This window comes from Condylura cristata, unplaced genomic scaffold (genome assembly GCF_000260355.1).
Source record: "Condylura cristata isolate star-nosed mole 26May11 unplaced genomic scaffold, ConCri1.0 scaffold00018, whole genome shotgun sequence".
Taxonomy (NCBI): domain Eukaryota; kingdom Metazoa; phylum Chordata; class Mammalia; order Eulipotyphla; family Talpidae; genus Condylura; species Condylura cristata.
Window position 1 is genome coordinate 26874117 of NW_004567119.1, and position 26225 is coordinate 26900341.

General features: G+C 41.9%; 1 protein-coding gene across 1 annotated transcript in view; it reads right to left on the minus strand.

Moving 5' to 3' along the window:
- Positions 1 to 7227, minus strand: part of RAB3GAP2 (RAB3 GTPase activating protein subunit 2 (non-catalytic)) — a 77076-nt gene extending 69849 nt beyond the window's left edge. The window contains exon 1 of the mRNA XM_004685444.2: positions 7019 to 7227. Coding sequence (XP_004685501.1) covers positions 7019 to 7133 — 115 coding nt within the window. The 5' untranslated portion in view covers positions 7134 to 7227. The remainder of the gene's footprint in view (positions 1 to 7018) is intronic.
- Between the last annotated feature and the right edge of the window lie 18998 nt (positions 7228 to 26225).

A 26225-nucleotide genomic window follows, 5' to 3' on the forward strand; every position in this document is an offset into this window, starting at 1 on the left:
CATTTTACAACCATATCAACAATATACAGGGCAGTTTCTCCATATCCTCACCAACACTTGTTTCTTTTGATATTGCCATCCCAGAGGGTGTAATATCTCATTGTGATTTTGATTTGCATTTCTGATGATTAATAATGTTGAACATCTTTCCATATGATTACTGATCATCTGCATGCATATTTTGGTTTTTTTTTTTTGAGTTGTAGTTCTTTATATACTGTGGACACTACCTCCTTAGCAGATTTACAATCTTTTCCCATTCTTTTAAGTTGCTTTTTCATTCTATTAACTGTGTCCTTTCAGGCACAAAAGTCTCTTAAGTATTAAATAGTCCCATTTGCTTATTTTTACTTTTGCTGTCATCTCCACAGACTTACTGCCAGATGCAATATCATGAAGCTATATATTCTTTTAAGAGTTTCATAGTTTTGGTCTTTGGCCACCAGGGAGGGCCCTCTCCAACTTTTTTTAGGATTTATTTATTTATGCATATAAGAACTGGGTACAGGCCCTCCCTGGTGGCGCAGCGGGTTAAAGCACAGCACTAAGAAGCTTAAGCCACTTCCACATGAGTTCGATCCCCACCTGCTCAGGAGGTGACCACATGGCACGGCAGACCTCTCCTGACCCGCCCGCTGCTCCTCGCAGCAGTGTACTTTGTCCATCTGCCTGTTCTGCTCCCCACTCTGTCTCTGGTGAATCCTCTCACCCTCCGCATCTCTTGCTTGTACCCCAGTTCTGTATGCATAAATAAATCTTAAAAAAAAAAAAACAAAAACTGGGTACAAGCCAGAGATGTGAGAGGTGAGCAGATTCACTGGAGACAGAGTGAGGAACAGAACAGGCAGACTAACCAAAATACACTGCTAAGGGGAGCAGCAGGCAAGACAGGAGAGGTCTGCTGCGCCATATGGATTTCCTCCCCCGATGGGGATCGAACTTATGCTACAGTGGCTTCAGAGAGCTTCACAGTGCTGTGCTCTAACTCCTTGAGCCACCAGGCTGGCCCCACTCCAACTTTTCTTTTTCAAAATTGTTTTCCCTATTCAAGGTCCATGTTTCCTTTTTTAAAATGTATGTTATGATAGAAAAAAAAAAAAGAGGCTGGGTAATCATTGAGTCCTATAGGAAAAAGTCTTCAAACTTTTTGCTTATACCCAAAAAAGCTTTTCAAAAGTACATATCTCTTGTCCGAAAGATGTAATTTCTAATATACTGCAAACATACTAGAAAGTATATTTCTAATAAAGTTATCCCTTCCAATAAATTCAGTAGTCTAAATATTGCAGGGATCTAGACCCATTAACACATATAGAATTGTGCATACAGAACTGGGGTACAGGCCAGAGGCTCAGGGGTGGTGAGAGGCTTCACCGAGACAGAGTGGGGAACAGAACAGGCAAATCGATGAAGTACACTGCTAAGGGGAGCAGCGGGCGGGTCAGGAGAGGTCTGCCACGCCATGTGGTCACCTCCGGGGCAGGCGGGAATCGAACTCATGCAGAGGTGGCTTTAGATTCTCAGTGCTATGCTTTACCCCGCTGCACCACCAGGGAGGGCCAACACCTATTTTAAGATATAATCTCAATGAGCAATTTTGTTAATAACTTTTTTACTGAATTTTTATTTCTACAACAGAATGATGTTCTAATGTAATCTAGAAATTTTTTTACCACTCCAAAAATATTTCTGCAACAGTGGGTAGTGGGTATGAATTGAAAAAAAAAAAAGTTTCCCTGTGATCATAAGGCTCTCAGCAATAAATTTTCTCTTGCTTGACTTACTGCAATTACAGTTAAGTCCTCACTTTGTCAGGAGGTTCTTGGTAACTGCCACTTTCAGCACAATTTAGTTCAACATTGTGGAGACTTTTCCCCTCATAAAAGTTATTATGAAACAATTTGGGGTGAAAAGATGTTACTAGAGACTATGCAGCATTACTGCATGCTATAACTGAGGGAAACAACACACATGTACCACAAATTTTGACAAGTAACTATTAAATATAAATAGCAAAAACTATTCAGAATTCTCTTACTGGCATAGATAAGGGAGTTTATAGGAGAGGGTTTAAAGGACAGGGTTTTTAACACCTTGAGGCAAGTTACTATACTAATATTCAGAATGTGTGGGTGAAATGGAACTTTCTTTACTAAGTTCTCCCACAGGAGAAGGGAGGGTAGGAAAGTAGGCACTTTCAGATTTATCTTAAATGCACTTATTTAAAATTATCTGTTCCCAAGTAAGCCATGGCAAATTTTCATTGTAACCCCAAGGTACCCTTACTTCAATGTAGGAGTAAATCACTACTAAGTAAAATCTAAGCTTGGCCAACCTTTCCAGGGTCATCTCTTACAATATAATGTGTATACACACCACTTTCCCACTACAATTTACTATTTGCAGGTTTCTGAGCCCCATGCTGTTCACATCTTTTGACCATTTACTAGCTGATGGACAGCTCTTAAACTATTAAGACCTCTGTGGAGATAGTTCCCTAAAAGGAAAGGAGCAACAGTGCATTATCCAATAACACATGCCAAATTATAGCATAACACGTCAAACACTCCTTTATATATTTCCTTTTACTAGCTGAAAGCTCCTTGGGCAGAGGGACCTATTTTATTTACCCTCAAGATGATTTTGAGCTTAGTATAAATAGCAGGTGCTTAATATTAGCTGAATGAAAAACTAAACACCAACCATCTCAATTTCTTCTTATCAGTATGACTGCTTCCAATTTATATTAGGAAATCCAACTAGCCCCATTTTCTCAAATTCCTATTAATGTTTTTACATCAAATTACTCTCATTATGACTTCAAGCAATGGAAAACATTTCCACAAAGTATTAAACAATGGGTATTTTACATGCTTCCTGTTTATTATGCAAATAACTTCATAACTAGGATATCCTAAAAACCATACTTTTCTCAGTGATGGTAGCATGAAAAGTTTACATCAATGACGTCAATGTAATTTCCTACATGTTTTATCTTCTTTGTGTTTTAAGAGAGGCAAGAAGGAAAGCTGCTTTGTCTCTTTAGTATTTTGAACAGAAAATTATTTTACTATTGGGTGAATTAAGAGAGCCAGGATATTATAAATAGCAAAATTACCTCCAAATATTCTGATTCTTTCTCTGTGTGTAACATATTTGTTTCTATCCATTTAGCTGTAAATATAAAAAAGCTCTGTTCTAAAATATTGTCTCACTGGATTAAAGTGGGGACCTGTACTATCACCCATCTCAAAATCTCCAAATACAAGACCAAATTTCACGTCTGAAGTAGACAGCATGTGATTGAGCAGAAACACCTAGTGGTAATCATTACTAATGTAAACACTAGAAAATATTGGGGTTCAAGATCTTCTTTAACAGTAGAAGTTATTTTATAATTGAAGATATAAAGTCATACTGTTATTCTTGTCAATTCAAATCCAGAAGAGAGTATGGTTGATTTCTCAATGCCCAGCAACCATCATGTATGTCTGGTAGCTGTCCACATTAAAACAAAAGTACTATTAAACCAAATGACATGTCTTCAAAATGATCACTAACTATGATAAATAACTCAAGATAAGTAATTGAGGCTTGTTTGTTTGTTTTTATATATTCACCAGAAATGAATTGGGATAATAATGTAAGCTAGGAAAATAAAATGAGCCCATGTTTTCTGTTTACTAATAATCATGTATAGCACTAAGAAAGTAAAGAAAACCCAAACAAAACCATCAGCAACTTAAAGCAGGTGGTACCTGCTCCACTAACTTCAACGTTACTTTGTAAATTTTCACCATAACAAAGTTTAGATTTAGGTTTTCTAAATGAAGAGCATCTAACAGCACGTTACAAAACATGTTCTTTTGTAAAAATGGCCCCTGATTATTGAAACCATATCCTTAATCACTCCAAGTAAATGGTCTACAGTACACATCAATTTTTCTGATTTCTATTTGTAAATCAAATACAGTTTTTGCAAAACGACCCAGTGGTTAAAAGATCCTTTCTCCACTTATTTGCCATTTGAACTGATGGTAGCCACAATAACACCAACATACACAACCCTAAGAATTTGATTTGAAAAAGGTATTAAGTTAAATCATATTTACAAATATTTAGTCATCGTGCAAATTAATCTAGATGTCTGTCATGTGATTAAAAGCCCAACTGTCCAGTGAAACTCACACACTATATCTACTCTTCACTGTGTGAACTTTGAACAAGTATTCCATGTGTATGTGGCTATATTTCAGCATCTGTAACCATGCCATATGATAAGGTAGCCACTAACTTCATTTGGTTATTTAAATTCAAATTCCATTCCTCAGTAGCACCTGGAACATTTCGAATGGTCAACAGCCAGAAGTGATCAAATGCTACCATACTGACCAATGGAGACATGATTAAAATAAACTGGATGGTAAGACTGAGAGCAACAAGTAGGAAAAGGGAAACAGGGGAACAAATGACTATGTTAGATTAGCTGGTCAGAAACAGTCTCTGAGAGGTTGACATCTGAGCTGAGGCTTGAAAGACAAGAGGCAGCTAGCATGCACAGATCTACACAGAGCATCAAGAGCAAGGGCAAAGGCCTCAGGCAAACCTAAGTATGTTTGGAACAAGAAAGCTGGGGCTCAGCACCTTGTAAGATAGTAATAACTTTGGATAATATATGAAGCACAACTACAGTCCTAGAGGTATATAAAAAGAGAATGCTATAATCTAAATTATGTCTTAAAAGCTTACTTTGACTATTTTTAGGAACTAATTACCAGATATCCAAGGAGGAAGAAGGAAAAATCTGTTTGAAGAAGTGTGGTGCCTTTGTCAGGAGAAAGCTGCCAGGGAAGGGGTCAGCAGTGGAAAGGAAAAAATGTGTTCTTTCTCTACATCCTTGTCTACTGCCCTGTATCAACAATCTTTCACAGCCAGGATCCTTGAAGGTGCCAACTTCTTTTTTGTTATCATTTTCTTCCTTTAACTCCTCCACATTTTGTAAATATTTTTCCTCAAACCAGCAGGCAATTTCTGTACTTAGCCAAGCTCTGTTGTATTGGCACCTGCCGACCCACTCTTCCTCATCTCTCTCCTCCCTCAGCTCCAGGACTCTTAACGGGGTTTCTAAAGAACAACCATCTCAATTTCTTTATTTTATTCTAAGTCTTCCTGGTCAAACCTCCTGGACTCCTAAGCTTCAGTGCTCACCTCATTCAGTATTCATTTCACCATATACACAATCCTTGCGATCAAACTGAAATTTTTTTACCTGGCAGTTCCCAAATTAATATCTCTGGCACAGGACATCCCATTAAGTCTTAAGCCTCTATAGCTAGTGTTCAATCGGACCCCATTACTTGGACAGACCAAACAGTCAAAACGTAATAGGTTAAACTCCCATTTCATATTCTCTCATTATGCACTCTCAATCAAACCAAAGGCCAGAGACCATTCAAGTTCGCCAATCTCCTCCCCAGCTGCAACCTCAAAGGCATCCTCAACTCCCCCTCACTCACCAGATCTTCACTAGGTCCTCACTGTTTCCCCTTCTTAATCTTTCCAGCCTAGTCCTCCCTATCAAGCTCACATCACTTCTTGCCATAGGTTACTAGATACTCAACCAATTTCATGCTTCCAAGCTCTCCAACACACTGCAACACATAACAGGTATCTCACTTAACATGCACAGATATCTGATCACCCCATGTGTCTGCTTACAGCCTTCCAGAGGCAACTCACTACTTTCACAGGTTCTCATGCCAACCTCCTTATTACCTTTATAATCTCACCTTCTTCCTTCACATCCTTCTCTTCAGTCATTCCCCTTTTCTGAGTTCTCTATTGTGCCATTTCAGGCCTCCCTTCCACAGCATATGCAATTACCAGTTCCTATTCATCTAACTACTTCAAAGGTAAGCTTAAGCATCACCACTTCAAGGTGTCCCCAGGTGTCTCACACAGACACCCCAATCGCACTGTAGGACGGCTGGTAACTTTTGCATTCCTTGAACTATATGTTCCTAGAGGAGCTTACCGCCAACCAAATGACTTGATTTGTTAATATTTGCCAGGCAAAGCAAATATTCACATGGTTTTGATTTGGGTGGTCCTCTAAATTTTAAGAGAATGGAAAAAGCAGTTTTACTGGGCTTTTTATAGCCATCCCAGTAAAGCCCAATGAGGCAGCGCTGTACACAGAGCCCAAGGTGGTCCCTACTGAGACTACTGAGAAAACAGTAAGCACCCCACATACAACCCCTCATTAGGAGATATGTTGGACACGCTGAGGAGCTTTGCAGTATCTAATCACCCAGCCCTGGGATTTTATACGACGAGGACAAGGGCTTATTTAACACAAATGATGATAGTGATGGGTGGAAGCCTTCTCATTTCAAAGTATATTAACTTTTCAGGGCCATGTGACGGTAATTTTAGCTCCTGAGGGAGATTCTCGCTCACTTCCTGACAGGTTATTTTCCTTATTGGAGAAAGGCTTGTTCGTCCTCTGAGGAGTCACTCACTTGCCAATCAGTCGTTTATTCTCTAAATCTGGATGGGGCTGGCAGCAGGAGGAGTGTGGGCGGGTGACGACCAGCACTGGGGACAGGAGGAGGGGCAGCAGGCCCAGTCCCGGGACTGGGACGACGCCGAGAGAGCGCTGACAGCTGGCAGAGATGGGGGAGCAGGATGTGCTGGCAGAGCCGGGAACCCCGGCTGGGTGGGAGGGGATGGAACATAGAATCGATGAGGAGCTAGGAGTCGGCTGGTGGGGTAAGGAGACCAGAGGCAGCAAGACGCAGTCGGGCTGCAGCGCGGCGAGGCTGAGGAGCGAGCGGGGAGTCACGCGAGCGGGGAGTCACAGAGAGGAAGACGCCAGCCGCGCTAGGGCTGCAGCGGCCTGAGAGCTATACCGGCAGTCATGCCCATAAAGGGGCAAGCCGCACGAGCAGGCCCAGAAGCCCGGGGGACTGAAGCGCAGACAGCCCGGCTCAGGGGCGGCGGGGGGCGGGTCACTTACTGGGGTCCCTCCGCACGGCACCGCTGGGGGTCTCCTCCCGCAGGTGAGGGAAGAGGAAGTCCCGGGAGGCCTGGAGGTCCTGGAAGTGGCAGAACTGGACAATGGAGCAGGCCATGGCTCCCGGGACCCCTCGCCGGCACTCAGCTCACCTCACTAGAATACGCCCTGCCGCCGCCGCCGCCGCCCAGCCGAAGGGTTTTGGCCGCACAGGGGCGGGGACACAAGAGCGGAAGCCGTCGCCTCCCCGAGCCCGCCCCCCGGCAAATGGCGCAGGCGCAGTGACTCCCAGCGCCCGGCCGCCGTGGCTCGCGTCACATGACGCGCCCTACGTCGACGTGGAGGTTCTGCGGGTCGTTGCGCCCGCTCCCGGATGGAAGATTTGCGTTTCTCCAGCGTTTTGGCCAGCGGTGATCTCATTGGAAGCGGACCGCAAGGCCTCTGGGCGCTCTGCCGTTTTTTGTTTTTGGCCTTTTTTTTTTTTTTTTTAAATGTGCTGCCTGCTCTTGGCAGCGTCTAGCCATTTAGTCAGTCATTGGCACGATGCTATTTCATAGTTAACGATCTGGGTTAAGCCAGGCAGACCAGTGGGGGATAGTGTAATGCGAGTGTCAGGTTTGGAATAGAGTAATTTCTCTGCTGGGAATCAGCACCCACGAGGTGATAGCTTTAAATGCTGCACCTCTAAATGCCCGTAGTACTATGCACGCATCCTGCAGTACGCGCAGTACGTGCTAGACGCTAGTTTTTATGTCCTGCTTTTGCTTTTTCAGCCATTCATTGAACAAATATGTCGCTGTCTTTTGTAAGCCTGCCGCCATACAAAGCACTGAATAAGTAACAGAACACACACACAAAGATGAATTAACCTGTTCTCACTGAACAAAATTCTAGTAGGAGACAAGGTTATTAACTGAAAGTTATCTCAGTATTCAGCTGAAAATTATCATTCAGGAAAGAAAGAAGAATGAATTGCTATGACAAACCATAACCGGGGAACCTTAACCAGTTTTTCGTACCTTTTGGTGGGTGTGGGGAAAAGGGTTGCAAGGATCAGGAACAGACATTGTTACGAACTCCTAGATGTGACATCTCATTTAATGCCATTTTATCGCCGTAATATCTGGAATAAGGCTTGGCATATAGTAAGTACTTAAATGTTTGCTGGGGAATAAGTGGAATTGAACGTGTCCATAAAGGAAATAGAATAAATGCTTCTTTAATAAAGTGTTTCATAGTTTTCAAAGTACTTTTCCATACATTGCCCAGTTGAATGGCCCTAATGCTATCTTAAAAGTGTTTCATTTCAATTTTTTATTTTTTTTAAATATTTTTTTAATGCATAAAAGAACTGGGTACCGGCCACAGGAACAGGATGTGCGAGGCTTCACTAGAGTAGGGAACAGAACAGGTGGATTGACTGAAATACACTACTGTGGGGAGCTGTAGGTGAGACAGAAGAGGTCTGTTATGTCATGTGGGTCAGACGCTCCTTGGCTGAGGTTCAAACTCTGGTGCAGTGGCTGCGAATAGCTTCATATTGTGTTGAGCCTTAACCCGTTGCACCACCAGGGAGGCCCTCATCTCAATTTTTTTATTGAAGGAATTTATGTACGTGCCTCTGAGAAGGCTTGAACTCCATTTAAATTGTTTTTCCTAAAAGTAAAAACCAAAAAAGGATTTTTTTTAGTTAACATAAAGCACTGTACACACACCTCTCATAGGAAACCTAAAAAAGTTGTCCACTTTGTGTGACAGAAAATGGAAAGAAATTCGGAGCATTCATTTCAGTGAGATTGTGTTAAGATAACCATAATTTAGTGCCCAGAGTCCTATTAATTCCTGTTTCTAGAGCAAAATGGTGCCACAAAAATTGGACAGATAATATCTTTTTTACCAGGTTTACATAGATCAGTCCTTTATGAACTCTATGGATGGATTAAATGTGCAATAAAGTCCCTTCAACATCAGAGACCTATAACTCTATAATTAAAGCTTGTGGTAAAGACAAGTTTTCTGTGTTCCTTTTACATCTGAGGAAAAAAAAAACCTGCAATGCTGCCCTAAATTACTGTACCTATACCAAACCAGAACAAAATTTACATTTAGATTCCTAGCTCTACAGCATGAATAAAGAACACAAGACAGTTTTTGGAAGGATCTAGTGTCATTCCTTGAAAACCTATTCAGGTAATTGCTCTTTGTGGAAGTAACTGCCGTAGGCTGACTCCTCTGCTCTTTGTTCTGCCCAGAAGCATTCGTATAGTTCCTGTAATGTGGCCATTGAATTTCATTACTGTTCAGTTTCAATGGTAAAGTCCCTGACTTCTTTCCAAGTGGTATTGAAAAGGCTCATTCATTAATGTTTTTAAAGACTTTAAATACCCTTGACAGAAATTACAACATTCATGAACTGAACTCTTCCCCCAGGAAGTTGTAAAACTGCAGAGGGATGCCTCTGGAGTTCTGCTGCCATGGTTTCCATGTGTGTAGGAGGATTGTGTCAGACTGGCTATCACTAACCACACAGTCCTAAGAAAGCCCATTGCAGAAAAATTCAGGCCTTTCATATCGTAGAATAGACAAGGTCTCTCAGAAGTATAAAAGTTCAAGAGCTACAAAGAGCACAGTGACCAAAATAAACACAAAAAGAACATTAAAGTCAACTTACTCCAGTAGCCTTCAGAAGATTAGAACACTGATAACAGTGTTAAGAACTAGACAGTTAATGAGTGTGATCAGCAGGAGATCCTTGCCAATCTTTGCTGTCCATCCTGCTGATCAACATCTTTGGGGTGGGCAAAGTATGAAAGGAAGGAGCAGTACGCTTAGAGTTAGGAGTCCTGGGTCTAGCTAGCCCCAATGCAAGTAAGCACATGACCTTGGGCAATTCAGGTCACCTTTTGGGTCTTAATCTCTTTATAAAAGGAAGAAGCTGAACTCTAAAGTCCATCCCTAGATATGTGATTTAACTAAGAAACTGGGAAGGAACATATCTTGGGAACTGAGCTGCTCAAAAGGAGTGATCAATGTAAGTGACCCAATAAGATGCCTGAGTGGGCAGGAGTAAGGTGAGGCCACTGAGCATCTCTAAAGGAAGTTAAGTGTACAGACACCAGGGTTAATGGAGCTTCCTGGTGTCAGAGGAACAATGAGGAGCAAACTCTCAGCTGGTATATGAAGTTAGGAGTAGACCCACCCTCATCTTCGTACTGACCAGATCTCAGACACCAAGGATTTTAACTCCCAGTATACTGATGTCGTTTTTGGAGTTTGTGTGGAGTCCTTAGTTCACTCTGGGATAAGTTTCACCAGAGCTCCCCTTTCAACGGCACGTGGCAAATTTCTCCGCAAGACTGAGACTCAGTTATATTTAGCAGTTTGAGGAAACTCCAGTTTTCCATTGTGGTTGTGTAACTGGGTAGTCCATAGGCAAAGGGGATGTTTCAGTAACCCTGCCCCACCCAGAAGGAGGGTGGAGCTGAGCAGAGAAAAGAAAAGAGAAGGAATCTGAGGAGGAAGGAAGAAGGATGGAGAACCAGAAGGAGACCTGAGGAAGCCACATGGAGCAAAGGGAGACATGTGAAGAAACCGTGTTTATCTCTTGGCTCTGGACTGGTTGAAAGATATGTGGGTGAGAGACCAGTGGCGAGGTTCACTATGACAGAGTTTATACTGATTTTCATGTTGCTCTTTTCCTCCCAGACTTGACTGGCCATTTCTCACCCTTTCCTATGAGTCCCAGCCAGAAGGTGCTTTAGTCTTGTGGCAGGCTTTCAGATCTTGCTTTGGACCAATCCCTTTTGGGTTGACTTTTGCCCATGAGGGGATGGGTAAATTCAGTTGTTTGATTTAGAAATTATATTCTTTGTCTTCTGTATTGTATACTCATTGTATTAAAGTTCCTTTTCATTAAAGTCTTATATGTTTTGTCTTGATGCAGTGGATGGCAGAAATTATTTAGAGCAGGCAGGTTTAGGGGTCCAGTGGTAACCCTCTCTTCCTGCCCTGTAACAGATGTACTAGTTTGCACTCCCACCACTATATTTAAAGAGCAGGTTTATTAGGGAATAGGATCGGAGTATTGGACACTTGCATAGGCACAAGTGGGCAAGGAAAGATGCCCCAGAAGAGACAAGTTCGCAGAGAGAGGCCTGCATGGTTGCAGACCGGAGGCTTTTAGGAATGGCCTCCATTGAGGGAGGTAAGTGCACAGAGGCCCCGGCATGGTGTAGGTCATTGGCAGGCAGAAGTCTGCTGCCCTGCAGAGGGAGAGAGTGTCTGGGAAGAAGTACCTGCATAGTCACAGGTGGGCAGAGGAGCAGCTGCTCCGGGCCAGTGCAGAGACTGCCCTCATATAGACATCTTCTCTTTTGGAAGAGCTCACTTCCTATGAGTGTAGGTTTGTCAATTTTGAATAGAATCTGAAAGGAACAGGAGATCCCACAATGGGCTCAATTTTCAGATCTTTATCTTTCACCTTTGGGGTCTCTAGACACTTCCCTCAGCAGTCTGCTACTGTTATAGGGCACCCCCAAATCTGTTACAGGACAGAATCTGTTCCAAGACAAAATCTATTACAGGACAGGAGGAGAGGGGCACCCCTGAGCCCCTAGACCTGCCTGCTCTAAGTGGGTTCTGCCATCCGCCACATCAAGACAAAACATACATAACTTTAATGAAAAGGGACTTTAATACAGTAAATATACAATATGGAACACAAAGAATATAACTTCTAAATCAAACATCTGAAGTTACCCATCCCCTCGTGGGCAAAAGTCAACCCAAAAGGGATTGGCCCAAAGCAAGGCCTGAAAGCCTGCCACAAGACTAAATAAAGCACCTTCTGGCCGGGACCCATGGAAAAGTGTCAGAAATGGCCAGACAAGTCTGGGAGGAAAAGAGCAAAATCAAAATCAATATAAACACTGCCATAGTCACCTCCCTACAGGTTTCTCACCCACATCTGCCTTAACCAGTCCAGGGTCAGGAAACAAGCCCGGTTTCTTCATCACATGCTTGCTGCTCCATGTGGCTTCCTCAGGTCTCCTTCTTGTTCTCAATCCTGCTTCCTTCTCTTCTCTCTTCTCTTCTGATTCCTTCTCTTCTGTCCTTTTTCTCTGCTCCGCTCCACCCTCCCCTTGCGTGGGGCAGGGAACCTGGAACTTCCCCTTTTCCTAGGAACCACCCTGTTACACTACCAGTTTGGATCTTCCCTGTGTAATCCAGACATTGGTGGAGCCTAAGGATCTTGATTTTTAAGGCTGTGTGAATGGCTATGCTAATCCCTTTTGCCCAACTCCCCCTGTGAGTCAATCTTGTGATACCTCTTTTTTATTCTTTCCTCCATCTATGCCATCAACCAGATTTCCTAAATGGGGGCATCGAGGAAGTTGGAAGGAGCAATGTACTCCATCTTCCCTTCCTCCACTTACATGCAGCTGCCTTGGATTGCAAGTCCCAATCTGCCATACACTGGAGTTCCTGAGCAGGAGAGCTGCTAGGAAATAGGGGCAGGGCTGAGAGGTCAGGGGGTTGTACGTAACTCGGAAAGCAGGAGGGCCCATCTCCTGGCTTTGACTCACATGTAGGGACTTGAAGACACATATAGGAGAAACATGTAGAGAAATGGAAATAAGTAACTGCACTTGATCTTAGCCAAAAAAAGACAGGCACATGGGGATGCTGCTCCTGGTCCTTGGCAGGAACAATGGCAACCACCAATCTGACTTCAGAGTGGATAATTTGGTGCATGGTGAATTCTGAATCTCTCCTTTTCTTTCAAACCTGTTCAACCTCTTTCTTGTGGTTCCTAGCCAGACTTGTGGCAAGCTTTTGGGCCTTAGTAACTTCATTTTGGAGCAACCCAGTTTGGCTAGCCATTTGTCCAGGAGGGGAAGGGGCATTTATTGGGTTTTGATCGGGAGTTTCTCCTCCATTCCAATTCTCTATATTACCATTGAACCTCTTATGGATTAAAGGTCTTTGAACATCTTAGAGTTTGATTACTGCTTTGATGTGCATATGCCCCAGAAGTTTTCTAGAATGGGCAAAATGAGTTTTCCCCTTATCAGTTTAGGATTCCTTGACTTAACTTCCAAAATACCTTTCAGATCCATCCCCGTGTCCTGTCCTCATCACCACCTTCCTAATCCAAGCATCACACCCATTTGCTCAGATTATTTTACAGCCCCTGATTCTTGATGCTTCCCATTCTGGTGTCTTCTACATCAACTGTCCCACACACTGTTGACTGTGTTTTGCTGAGAAGTAGAGCTGATCATGTCAGTAAATCTTCCAACAGCACTTTCCTCTATTCTTTAATTTGTTTATTCATGCTCCTGGGATGCCATGAATGACTGGAGGCCTCTGTGAACATAAATATAAATATCACCTATTATCAGTGGACATGGTGGGTTTCCAAGACAGGAATAAATATTGTTGGAGCCGTTGCAATAAAGCAGTCAGGCAATGTGGAGACAAAGATTCAAGATTTAATTCGGGCTTCCAAATACCAGCTAGCCGAGACCATCACCCTCTAGAGAGTGAGGCTGGAACAGTTACAGAAACCAGTTTTTATACACTGCAGGCAAGGAACCGAAACTTAGTTGTTACAGAGATAACATTCATAGAGTGGGCCCTAGGATGTTTGTCAAGTCTTAATGAACCATTTGACTTGCATCCTGGTCCTGTTGCAGATGGTAATCACTTTTACAAGTTTTTTTTTTTTCTTTTATGGTGAAGTTACTTGGGGAATTTCCAATTGTAGCAAGCAGCAAGTAGAATATAGAAGCAAAATTGCAGTTTGCACAAAATGGCATTAGCTTGGTTCAATACAGATCCAACATTATCACAGGGGCACAGACATGAGCAAATACCTGTGGCTTAGAAAAGGACTTTGGGAGACAATATCTGAGCTGTGTTTTAAAAGTGAAATAGGTTTTAGCTCCGCTAATGAAAAAGGAAGGGAAGGAAAAGAATGGATTTCAGGTAAGGGCAACAATATCACAAAAGCGTGGATAACTCGTGTGTCCAGAGTACACAAGCATCCATTTCTCAAATGTGAAGCATGACTTTGTAGTCAAGGAGCTGAGACCAGGAAAGTGGCTTCAATGATTTTAAGCTTTTCCAGATTTCATTTCCTTCAGAAATTAAAGATGAATCAACATTTCTTAGTGTGCTAACAGGTGAAACAAGTCTAACTGTCCATTTATTAACATCACTTTTCACAGTTTGTTTGCATAAAGTGCTGCAGGGAGGGACAAGGCTTTGTAAGTAGGGTGTTGGAACCAGTTCATCTGGCCCAGTTTCTCATGGCACGCTTGACAATTTCCACTGGAGGCTAGATTCATGTTTAATCATGGCTCTTTTCCTCCTTAGTAACACAGGATTCATAGCCAAGGAACTTTCCCGACATGTTCAGGGAAGCATTCTCCCCTCTGTAGGAAGTCTTCCCCATCGCCAGAGTGAGCGATCCTTCTCCCTGTGGTCTTTCTCCAGTAGAAGCACACTATAATTAGAGCCCTGCCAGCTGTCATGGGTTTGCTTATATTTGACCCTTGCTTTCCTGGTTTGTTTTTACAAACACAGTCCTTCTCTCTGTCCTGATGAGTAGAATCCTCATTGGTAGTCATGCTCTTCTATTTTTCTTACACCAAAAAACACCTGGAATGTTTGAGTCATTCAGAACTGTAGAATTGCATGGAGGCATGCTGGAACATTCTAAAGTGGTTAATTATTGAGCATTGCTATGTGCCTTTCCTTTAGCAGCAAGCTTTGAAAGTCTTCCAATATCATCTGCATGTTGAGGGACCTGACTTTTCCAGGTAAAATTAGTCACTTTGGATTCATACCTTATTAATATTTACCCATGCATTGACATCTACTCTAAAACTTAGCACCTTGAACTATGGTTTATAGGTTTGCATTTCTGTCTCCCCCACTAGATGGTGATATCCTCAAGGGCAGGGACTGCAGTCTGTTAACCTTTGTAACATTCATTCATTCATTCATTCATTGCATTAAAAACACATATCTACATGCCAGGAGCTAAACATACCCATGATTCACCCCCAATACACTTATTTGTACTAGATAATAGATATTATTTGTAATAGATAATAGACTCCAATGGCACACACGGATACATTGAAAGTGAACTGGATCTCCATTTTGAAAGTGCAAGACAGTACAATGGCACACAAGTGAGGATCTCTCACTTTGGAGATCAGGAGGCTTTCTGGAGGAGATTATAATCTAAGTTGCAAAGGATCTGGTATTTGTTAGCCAGATATAAACTGCATGGAGGGGCACATGGGAGCAAAGAGGGTGGAGCACTTTTAGACACAGAGGAAACAGCTCAAAACACAGAGGTGAGAGGACATAGTGTATTTGGAGAATTGAATATCCTTTGGCACATCTAGACCTAAAAGAAAAATGTTGAGTTGAGATTGAAGAGGTAAAGAGGGGCAAAATCTTACAGAATACAAGAGGCAGGGACTGGTTTCTTCAAGAGGGTTTCTCTTTCCAGTGCCTGGTGAGGTATTGGAAAAATCAGCAACTGACTAATAAATGCTTATGGGAGAGAGGAAAGAAAAACATAAGAGCTGACCCATCACCACAGTGGATGGCATTTAAATGATACAAAATGCAAATGCTGCCTGCCTTAGGGCTTCTGAACAGACAAATATCACTGTCAAAACAGGTAAATCAAAACAGCTTTCATTTGATTAAATATAGAAGGGAGAGGTACAGGTGAACTTACTGCAGTCTGTAGAGATTGCTATGGCCAGGAGTTGTTCTGGAAGCTACTTCAAGAAGAGGACCTAGATTGTATCTGTAGAATATAGCTTAATTAGGATGAAAAAAAAAAAAAAAAAGGGACATTGTCAGTCTTCCCACAAGGAGGTCAGGCCCACGGTGGAGGAGGAAGTGGATTCCCAGTCAACTATTCTTGGTTCCGTTTCCCATCAACTTCTGCTCAGAAGAGCTAGAATACATGAAGGTGTTTATTGAAAGACCCCAGATAAAGTGACCAGGAACTCTGCCCAAGGAAGCCTATTTATAGAACCAGAACTTTGAGGGAACTCAGGTTCCTATTCTTGACCTGAGTGGTATACAATTTGGGGCACATATTCGGGGGAAAAATAGTATAAAATGTGTTTAATATTATTTCTCCAGTGATGAATATAATTTTTCTGACCAGGATGACATTTTATTTTAGAAAAGCAGGCAGCATCTTACAAATTTCAGATGATATTTAAATGAGAAAATTCAAGAACAACCAGTTTACAGGCTGTTTCTTAGCACCTACATATTCTACATTCTACATACTTGACTTATTCTGTCCTCACTAAGTCTTCTAGAAGCCCTGTTTTCTTCATCTATCTATCCCCCCACCCATTATCCTGTAAACACATTTTCAGCTGCAACTTGCAAAGCAGCTGAAAATGTGTATTTGAATTTAGTTTTTCTAATTTTAATGGGTGAAGTTATTTTCTCTAAATGTAATAGTTCATATTTTATAAAACTAAAGTTTATTTTCTCTTGCTTCTGGGTAATAGAATAGGTGGATCTACTGCTATACACTGCTGGGGCCCTCCCTGGTGGTGCAGTGGGTTAAAATGTAGCACTATGAATCTACTCACAGCCACTGCAGCAACAGTTCAATCCCAGGCCAGACAGGTGACCCACATGGTGAGGCAAACCTCTCCTGTCTCACCTGCTGCTCCCCTTGTGCTGTAGTGGCTGTGGGTAGCCTCTGTTACCCAGTCTCTCTGGTGAGTCCTCTCACCTGCGTACCTCTGGCCTATATACCCAGCTCTTCCACGTTAACAAAAAATGTAGCTATGAACCAATTTTGTTGTTATTATCAAGTGCTTAATAAGTGATGATTACCAGAAAAAAAAAGTAAAAGCAAAATTTTTATTATTTAGTTTAAGTTTTCTGGGACTCTAGAATTCTCACACTAACCTCACACTAACTTTGAGACAGAAGAATTGCCGGTCTTCATTTATCAGAAAATGGACTCTGATATTGCAGTATGTATAATAAATGTGTATGTTAATAAACACTATCACAAATGATGACATGAAGTCAGTATATGTGGAAATGAACCACCCACACTTAATTTTTTAAAATATGTATACTATCACCTTACATTTTTATTAGTCGTTCTAACCTCATACAATTAATCTTTTGGCATCATGTGGTTTCTATCTTCATGTATCTTTTCTGTTCCTCTTTTCCCCTTTCCCATCACCACCCCCCTTCTTGTGCACTAATTGTGTTCTCTCTGGTGTGTGGCACTAATGCACTATATGCAGCTTTGGTAAAGTCAAGTCATTCTTACTTAAATCATGTTCACTAAAAATTTTATCTTTTGGAGAATATTACTTCTTGCAAGATATGGCAGTAAGCTTGATCAACCTGGAAAACTCGATTTGAGATTTTTTTCCAAAGAAATTAAATTTCAAAAATGCTGAGATGTTAAGCAATGAATAAAACAAGGGAATAAATAATTCACTAACGTATTAATAAATATTTCAGTGCTGAATGGATTCCTGGTTAATGCATGGTAATATCTTAGTAGTGAAATTCTTTGAATGTTCCATATGTTACAATTTGAAAGTGTTTAGTATTATTAAAAAAACATATTTAGTATTACTGACCATGGATCTCCAGTAAAACATTAAACAAAAGCCAGTAATATATATGAAAAGATGAGGATGTTTTAATAAGTGAACTTATTAATAGTGTAGGACATTCAAAGGCAAAGACATAAATTTATCACACCCTAGATCTGATAGCATTGTGCTTACTTGTTAGCACAAGTTAGATGGTCAAGGTAAATTTTAAGCACAAACATTAAGAGAATCATGTTCCTTTACTTTTATGTTGTGCCTTATGTTGCTAAAATGTTGTCTTTAGTTGGACATTTTCAGCTTAAATTTCATTTTTATCTTTTTGACCTTTAGCAATTCTTTCTTGAAGTTGGACATTACCATGTGGATTTTCATTCTTTTTGATCATTTTAGTTCTTTCAAAATCTCCCTATTTGAATATTTTATTTTATTGTTCTATGTCTTTAATAAATTTAAACACTTATTTTATGGTTCCTGTTAGTTACCTTAATATAAGACGTTTTGGGGCACTAATTCTGACTTTTAACCAGAATGTCAGTGGATTGTTTCCTAATGCGTTTTGTAATTTTGTATTGTAATCCTTAGCAAAGGCTCATGGGAATTGCATGCAGCCTGGGTTAAAGGCGTAGAATCTCTGGAGCAAGTTTTCCTTTACTCTGGTTAGATGTCACTGGTATCAGAAACTTGGAACCATTTTTATGACAATTTGTTGACTTGGAGATGTCATACATTTCCAAAGAGAATTTTCCCCTTAAAGCGAGACTGTTATACTAGTTAGCATTGGAAGGTGAGCTGTTTTGTGAACTACTTCTTCCTTAAGGGGCAACCCTTTTACGATTCTAGCTTCACAAAGGATGGCTCAGTTCCAAACCCTCTTTTGGACAAGCCCAGGACATAGTCATATTTCACAGAAGAGACGACTACTCCCTTGGCCACCAAAGTTGCTTCTGTCTGCTGGTCCAGCAGTCCATGCAATGGTTTCCCCTCTTTCAGTTTTTTCTTTTATAACTAGTACCTGCAATTTCCTTTTTACTTTCATTCCTCAGCTCTGATTGAAAAATGCATTTTTTATATTTTAGCCAGCATTTTGAGTTACTGATAGCTGAAAGACTGTCGGGTATATTTAGTTCTCCTTGTAACTGGAAAAAGAACTCTCTCAAATTCTTTTTTTACAGAGCTTTAACTTTGGCTCTTATTCAAAACAAAGCTTCAAGACTTATTTTTTCCATTGTCAAGAAAAAATATAGTGAAAAGGCAAAGCATGAAATCCTGAATGGAAATGAAATCAGCACATAAATTTCAAAGGCAGAGAATCCTCACCAGCTTAATCCAGTTTGTGTTGTTAGGTACTAAGGGAGGCATCATAGTGCAGTTGAAGAAAATGAATTTTTGCCTTCTGGGTTTGAATCTTTGCCCTTCATTTTACTCTCTAGTTAATCTGGAGATGTAATTTATCCCCTGAGAGCTGTAGATTTCACCTTCAAAATGGGGACAATGATAGTGCTTTACTATTTTTCGTAAGGTTTTTATGAGTTTCAAATGAAATAGTGTGCTTAGGTGACAGCCTTCTATAGACTGTAAAACATGGTACAAACTAGTAGTGACTGTGCTCCTTTAAGTAGTGGTGAGACCATGACTGATTTTGTTTTCTATAGTGACTGTTTCTCAGAACATAAGAGCTGGCCTGCTCATATGCTTATACACACACACACACACACACACACACATGATTTATTTATTTATACATATAAGAACTGGGGTCCAGGCCAGAGGAGCGGGGTGGAGAGGTGGTGAGAAGATTCCCCAGAGATAGAATAGGGAGCAGAACAGGCAGGCAGATCTCCTGAAATACACTGCTGAGGGGAGCAGCTGGGAGACAGGAAGTGTTCACTATACCATGTGGGTCACCTCCTGGTGAGGTAGCAAACTGTGCTGCAGTGGCTACTAATAGCTTCATAGTCCTGAAACTTAACCCCTTGTGCCATCAGGGAGGCCCTCATAAGCTTATATTTTAACCCCAGAATAACTGACGTTTTCCTTTCAAGGAAAAGGAAATCTAGCTTTAACAATACTTAGTTATAGTGAAAATCTTATTCTCTATATCCTAGTTAAAGAAATAGAATTTCTAAAGTTATAGGAAATTGGATATTATGGACTGTACAGATATTTCTTCAAGAATGTGCTTTCAATTTATTTGGGTATATATCCAGAAGGAAAATTGCTGGATCATATGACAATTATGCTTTTAATTTTTTTGAGCAAATTCCATATAGCTTTTCTTGGTGGTTACCTCATTTTGTTTTCTCACCATTGGTGTGCAGGGCTCCAACCCACCTAAGTCCTCATTAACACCTGTAACATTGTTTTTGAAGCAGCCATCCTAAAGGGTGAGCGTTTTGACTTAGCCTCACTATTAGAACCAATGAATATCTTTTGTGTTTGTTGGCCATTGTATACCTTTGGGAAAATACTTTTTAAATTTCTTTGACCATTTTTAAAAAAGATTTATTTATTTATTCATACAGAACTGGGGTACAGGCCAGAGGTGCAGTGGCAGTGAGGGGATTCACCAGATACAGAACAGGAAACAGAAAAGGCAGATCAACGAAGTACGCTGCTGAGGGGAGCAGCGGGCGGGTCAGGAGAGGTCTGCCAAGCCTTGTGGTCACCTCCAGGTCAGGTGGGGATCGAACTCATGCTGAAGTGGCTTTAGCTTCTTAGTGCTGTGCTTTAAACTCCTGTGCCACCAGTGAGGACCCAGGAATGGATCATTCTTTACGCTATTTGGCACTACTACCTCCTTCTTCCATTTTGGCACTTTCACACTTTATCAGTATTGTGGAATGTGGGTTCTGTCCCCCACACTAGATGCTTATTAGGCTGGAAACTCATTTTTCCCGACTTGCTTCTCACTGGGGTGTGAACACATGTCCTTGACCCTCAGTCAGACATACCTGTGCAGAATAGCGATGATTGATGAAAACCTTGGTTCCTAGGGGTAGGTCAGCACAAGAAATGGTGATGTCTCTTGGGGCCAGACATTGCCAATTGCTTATTCTTCCTTCCTTCATAGCAACAAAGCCTATTATTTATCATCGGACACATTCTCCTAAGAATAAAGACTATACGAGTCTGTCTCCCTTAAGGCTCACTTTGGCTATTTCTTCTCATGCCCTGTGAAAGGAGGTGTCACCTGGCCTCTTCTGGGGTCCTTCCTTAAAGGACAACTGTGGCTCTGTCCCTTCTTCCTGCCTATTGGTGGGAATGGGTATCAGTGTAGCTGAAACCGAAGCAGTTATCATGAACCATGAGGTAACCCCATGGCAACAGAGTTCCTCCATACTTGACTAGGAGAAAGAGTTCACTCCTCTTACTTAAGGTCTTGTCATCTGGAGTCTCCCTTACTTGCTGCTGACATTGATCCTATCCTATGCACCACAACATGGAGGTGTATGGTATGACTTTCACCTGCCTTCTTGCTGTACTACCTTGAACTGGTTCTTCAACATTCCTTGTGATTCTGACATGTCTACCATTTTCATGAATTCCCATTTCCATTAAAGCAGTTGGAGTTATTTTTTATTTCTTTGCAATAAAGAAACCTTACTGAGATACAGTGATTTTTTTTCCAAATTTCTTTTTTAGAAAAGAAACTGAAACTGAAGCTTGTTTTCCACTGTAAATTTGAGCCCCAAAGGTCATCCTCATTAGGAACCCCCCCCCCCCATGTGGAAGTGCACACACAAACAGAAAAACTTAATTTTGTAAAAGAAATCACTGCCATCAGTCATGGTTTCAAAAGACAAAATCTCTCTGTGTTTAAAATGGTTTAATTTGCAGCGCATTCTCCTTCTGAATCTTGGATAATGCACTAGTGCTATGAGACAAAGTCTGAGTGAAGGAAAGAGTGATTTCAATGTCTTGTCTAACTCAGCTCCTTACTAAGAGACTCTCAGACCAGCTATTGCTGGACTGGTGCTGGATATCCTCATCTTCAGAATAATGAATGGTCTTAGCTGTTGGAACAAAAGTGCCTCAGGGGAGGGGGAGGGTGGTCCAGAGAGCATGGCAGGAGTGTGGTTCAAATTAAAGATCTTTTTTATTCTCAAAATACTTCAGCCTCTCCATTTAGATGAAGATGGACTCTTCATTAAATTAGGATGTTCTTCTCTGGGACAGGAGTACATGCTCATCGCCTATTTGTAGAACACGCCACCGTTGATCTGAGCTGTTTGCTCCCTCAGTCATCCAACCTCTCCTTTGTCAACCACCTATTAAAATGGTGAAACTAATCTCTCTCTCTCTTTTAAGACTTATTTTTTTTTATGCATAGAAGAGCTGGAATGTAGGCCAGAGGGTGAGGTGTCGGAGGTGGGGGTGGGGTAATGTGTGAGAGAATTCACCAGAGACAGTAGGGAGCAGAACAGGCAGATCCACTGAAATACACTGCTGAGGGGGAGCAGTTGGCAAAACAGGAGAGGTCTGCTGTGCCATGTGGATCACCTCCGGGGCTGGGGTGCTGAGACTTAACCCCTTGCAACACCAAGGAGGCCTCTACTACCCTCACAGCTGTTGATGCTCTTCTACAAGTTTCCTTTTCTCTACATTCACTTTCCTATTCCTGCCACCTGCTGCTGGACCACGAGGTGTCTCATTAGATAGATGTCAGAGGGGACTGAGTTTCTGGGCTGGAGAAGGGTCTCTCTGCCTGTGTCAGGCACTGAGTTGGTATGGACTTCTCTCCTATCTCTTCTTTCCTTATCTGTGAATGTTACACATTTGCCTGAATTCAGCAGATTTGTCTTATGTGTCTGAGGGAAGCTACTTGGTTCCCTGAGGCATCATCACCCTTGTGTGGCGTGTGCTGTGTTGGGGATGCCACAGTGACACAGCCTGTTTTTTAGGACATGGGACTGGGATTCCTCAGCCTTCACAGGTGGGTGCCCTATATCAAAAAGCAAATTGAGAAAGATCTAAGTTCCTAACATATGGTGGTTATGAAGACACACTTTGTCTTTTGTATCCTCCACATTTCTATTAGCATTATTACAACCTCCAATTTGCAATCACCAATTATATTGATTTCAAAGCCTCTCTCCTGAATTCCCTAGAATTCAGTCTTGAGGGCAAGACTGTTGTAGTTATTCATGTTTGTACCCCAGAGCATAAGCTGGGATAACCCTTTAAATAGTGTTTTAAAACATTTGCAATTATTTTTTATAAACATTTCCAGTTTGCTTTCTACCACCTACCAGTACACTGCAAACTCAGCCTAAAGATCACTTCTTCAGAGGAGACCTTCTCTGACACCAAAGTTAAGATTAGGGTCTCCTTTTAAGAGCTCAGGTCATTCCTCAGATTTCTACCTAATAACACCTACTGATATTTAAGTATTATTTTCATTCTCTATTAGAATATCAACTCCAGGAGGGCCGGGACTATGCATTGTCTTATCCTCAAGGTTATCAGAACCAATGTGTGGACACAGTAGACACTCAATGTACATTTCTGTAATAAAGAAATTTTGACTGAGTATTTGTGAAACTAATTTTTCTCTCCCTCACTCATTGTTTTCATTCTCCTCTGTCTACAAAGCTAGTGATACTCTTTTAAAATGTGTGTGTGTATGGGTGTGTGTTTAACCTGTTCCTACCACCCACTAGTTAGACATGTTGTTTTGGTGAATAGCTGTCAGGGGGGAGCTACATTTGTGTGCATGAGAAAGGTCCCTTTTCTTTGCACTCCTCATGGGTATCCAGTGACAACTCAGTGGTGTATTTCTACCCCAGGACCTTGCCTTTTAACCTTGTTCTGTGGAATATGCCTGTAAGGCTTTCTGGAGAAAGTTGTTCCTCTGTCATTTCAAAATTGAACTACTTTGAGGTCAAGGTCATATCCTTCTTTCCACCACTAGAGGGGATAGTGACATGCTCTGAAGCTGCACCTGATTTGCACCTGCAGGCTATTAGGGCTAGCTGTATTAGTGAGGTCCTGGGCCAACTTTTTCCATTTTATAAACAAATAGAAATGAAGGAACTTGTCTAAGGAAACACAGGTGGTCAGCGACACAACCCAGATTACTTGCCTTTTCTTCCAGCATGTCGTCTCCTGGTCCTCGGAGCATTCTTACTGGATCCACTAATATAGATCCATTTTAAGAAGGTTAAATCATTTGTCAAGAACTCCTTGAACCACCAATGTCATCATCCAAGTTTATTTTTTTTTAAAGATTTATTTATTTATTCATACAGAACTGGGGTACAGGCCAGAGATGCGGAGGGTGAGAGGATTCACCAGAGACAGAGCGGGAAGCAGAACAGGCTGATCAATGAAGTACACTGCTGAGGGGAGCAGCGGGCGGGTCAGGAGAGGTCTGCCACACCATGAGGACACCCCCCGGGGCAGGCGGGGATCGAACTCATGCGGAAGTGGCTTTAGTTTCTCAGTGCTGTGCTTTAACCCGCTGCACCACCAGGGAGGGCCCCAAGTTTATTTTTTAATGCTGCATGTCTATGCATGTAGTGAGTGGGTGGGTTAGCATGAGAGTCATGGCAGTTGTTTGGGATTCTAGCACTTACAGAAAACAAAATGCAGTGGGTGGTGCTACCGATTATCTTTTGCCCCCTGACTAACCTTCCCTATTGCCCCTTATTCCTGCAACTACCTGCAACTACCCTTCCTGTCTCTACCCAACTCATAGAGGCATGGGTCAGTAACACGATTCTAATTATTCATAGTTCCTGACACAGCGATGGCTCAGGGGAGGGTATGAAATCAACTGGGTCCCTTATGATCAAATCAAGAATCTTTCTCTCCATACAAGACTCATGGGCGAGTAGTGATTAGAGTTTTTCTGGATTCCTTCACTGATATAGGCTCTGGTTAACACAATAAGTAAAAATATGTTGCTGGTGAGGCCAAAAGCACAGGGTATATAGCTTAGTTGGCTCTGTGAAGTCTGTGTTTAAGCCTTCTCCCTAAAAACATCCTGCTGTTTGGCACTGGGGGCCTTGATGGTGAGGTGAACCAGCGTGGCTCAGTGCATCTCTATGCTGACTTTGAGAGGGAATGTGGGTAACAGGAACATCAGCCATTGTGCTTCCATAGTGTCTCCAACTTTCCTTACTGGGAGGCCCCAAGTGAGGCATTCAACTTTTTCATGCCTCAGTTTACTCAGGTCACAAAAAAATAGGTGATTATTAAATTATTTGATCCTGATCTCATGTAGCTCTAAAATTACATTATTCTCCAAATATAGTCTCTGAATGGCAAGCTGGTCTGTTTCTTGTATCAAAAAGTTATCATGTTTAGCCCTACTACCTTTTCATTTATCCCTAAGGCAGGCTAGCTAAGAAATCATTAAATCTCTTTCAAAGAGATATCTCTGCTTCTAGCACCAAAGTGCAGTTCCTACCCTCCTTGGCAAATTATTTGTTACACTTAGGACACAGTCTTATAGATGAAAACAAAACAAATCTCTTCTTCTATAATATTCATTACCATCAAGTAGCAACTATTTATTTCAAGGCTGGGAGCAAAGAGCTTTCCTCACATTCTCCCCTCTGCCACCCAGGTTTCCTTTGACACTTCCAGCCCCCAAACTGTGAAGAGCTGAGGGTTGCTAGGAGACCAGGGCAGATGCACAGACAATGATCACATCTGTCTTAGCTCATTGGGGAAGACAAGGGGGTGAGCAGTAGGGTAGCGAATACTTCTTAATCTCCTGATCTAGCTTTTATTTTTATTTATTTATTTTTAAAAAGATTTATATATTTATGCATACAAAGCTGGGGTGCAGGCCAGAGGTGCAGGGGGAGTGGTGAGAGGATTCACCAGAGACAGAGTGGGGAATAAAACAGACGGATCTACTGAAATACACTGCTGAGGGGAGCAGCAGCTGAGACAAGCGAGGTCTGCTGTACCATGTGGGCCAGCTCTCTGGCCGAGGGTCAAGCTCACCTGGTCATGTTTTTAGCCAGACCATGAGCATATTTGACAGTCCCTGGCTCATAGTAAGTTCTCGGGAGACAGTGGCCAGTATTGCTGTTTTTCTAGTGAAAATTTTCCTCAGATGGTCATTCATTATCTCCTTCCACCTCCAGGCTTCACCTCAACATTGTTTGGAGATGTTTCTGGATTACCAATGCTTCTAAAGTTGGCCCATGTTCTCCTACTGTCCCTCTGGAGGCCTCTTGTCCCATTTCTGTCCATTGGTGAAGGACACACTCAGAATCACTTTCCTTCAGCCAATCAACAGTGACAATTCAGGCCAACCTTTGGCCACATAACCCAAACCTGATGGCACCCAAAACCTGACTGAGCCAAACACAAGGCACATGCTCCTAGATCTTGCAAGGAAAAGTCACCTTCCCTTCATTCCTGATCTTCAACTGAGGAGTGTTTTGTGTGTGAGTTTGTGTGTGTGTAGTGTGCTGTGTGGCCTGTCCCTGAATCGGCACAACCCACAGGTGTTTCTAATGTCTTCCTGCCTTGACTGTGGGTTCTAAAAGCTGCCCCAGCCCAAGGTCATGGTTGTTTGAACAGAGGTGGCACAGTGACAGCCAGCT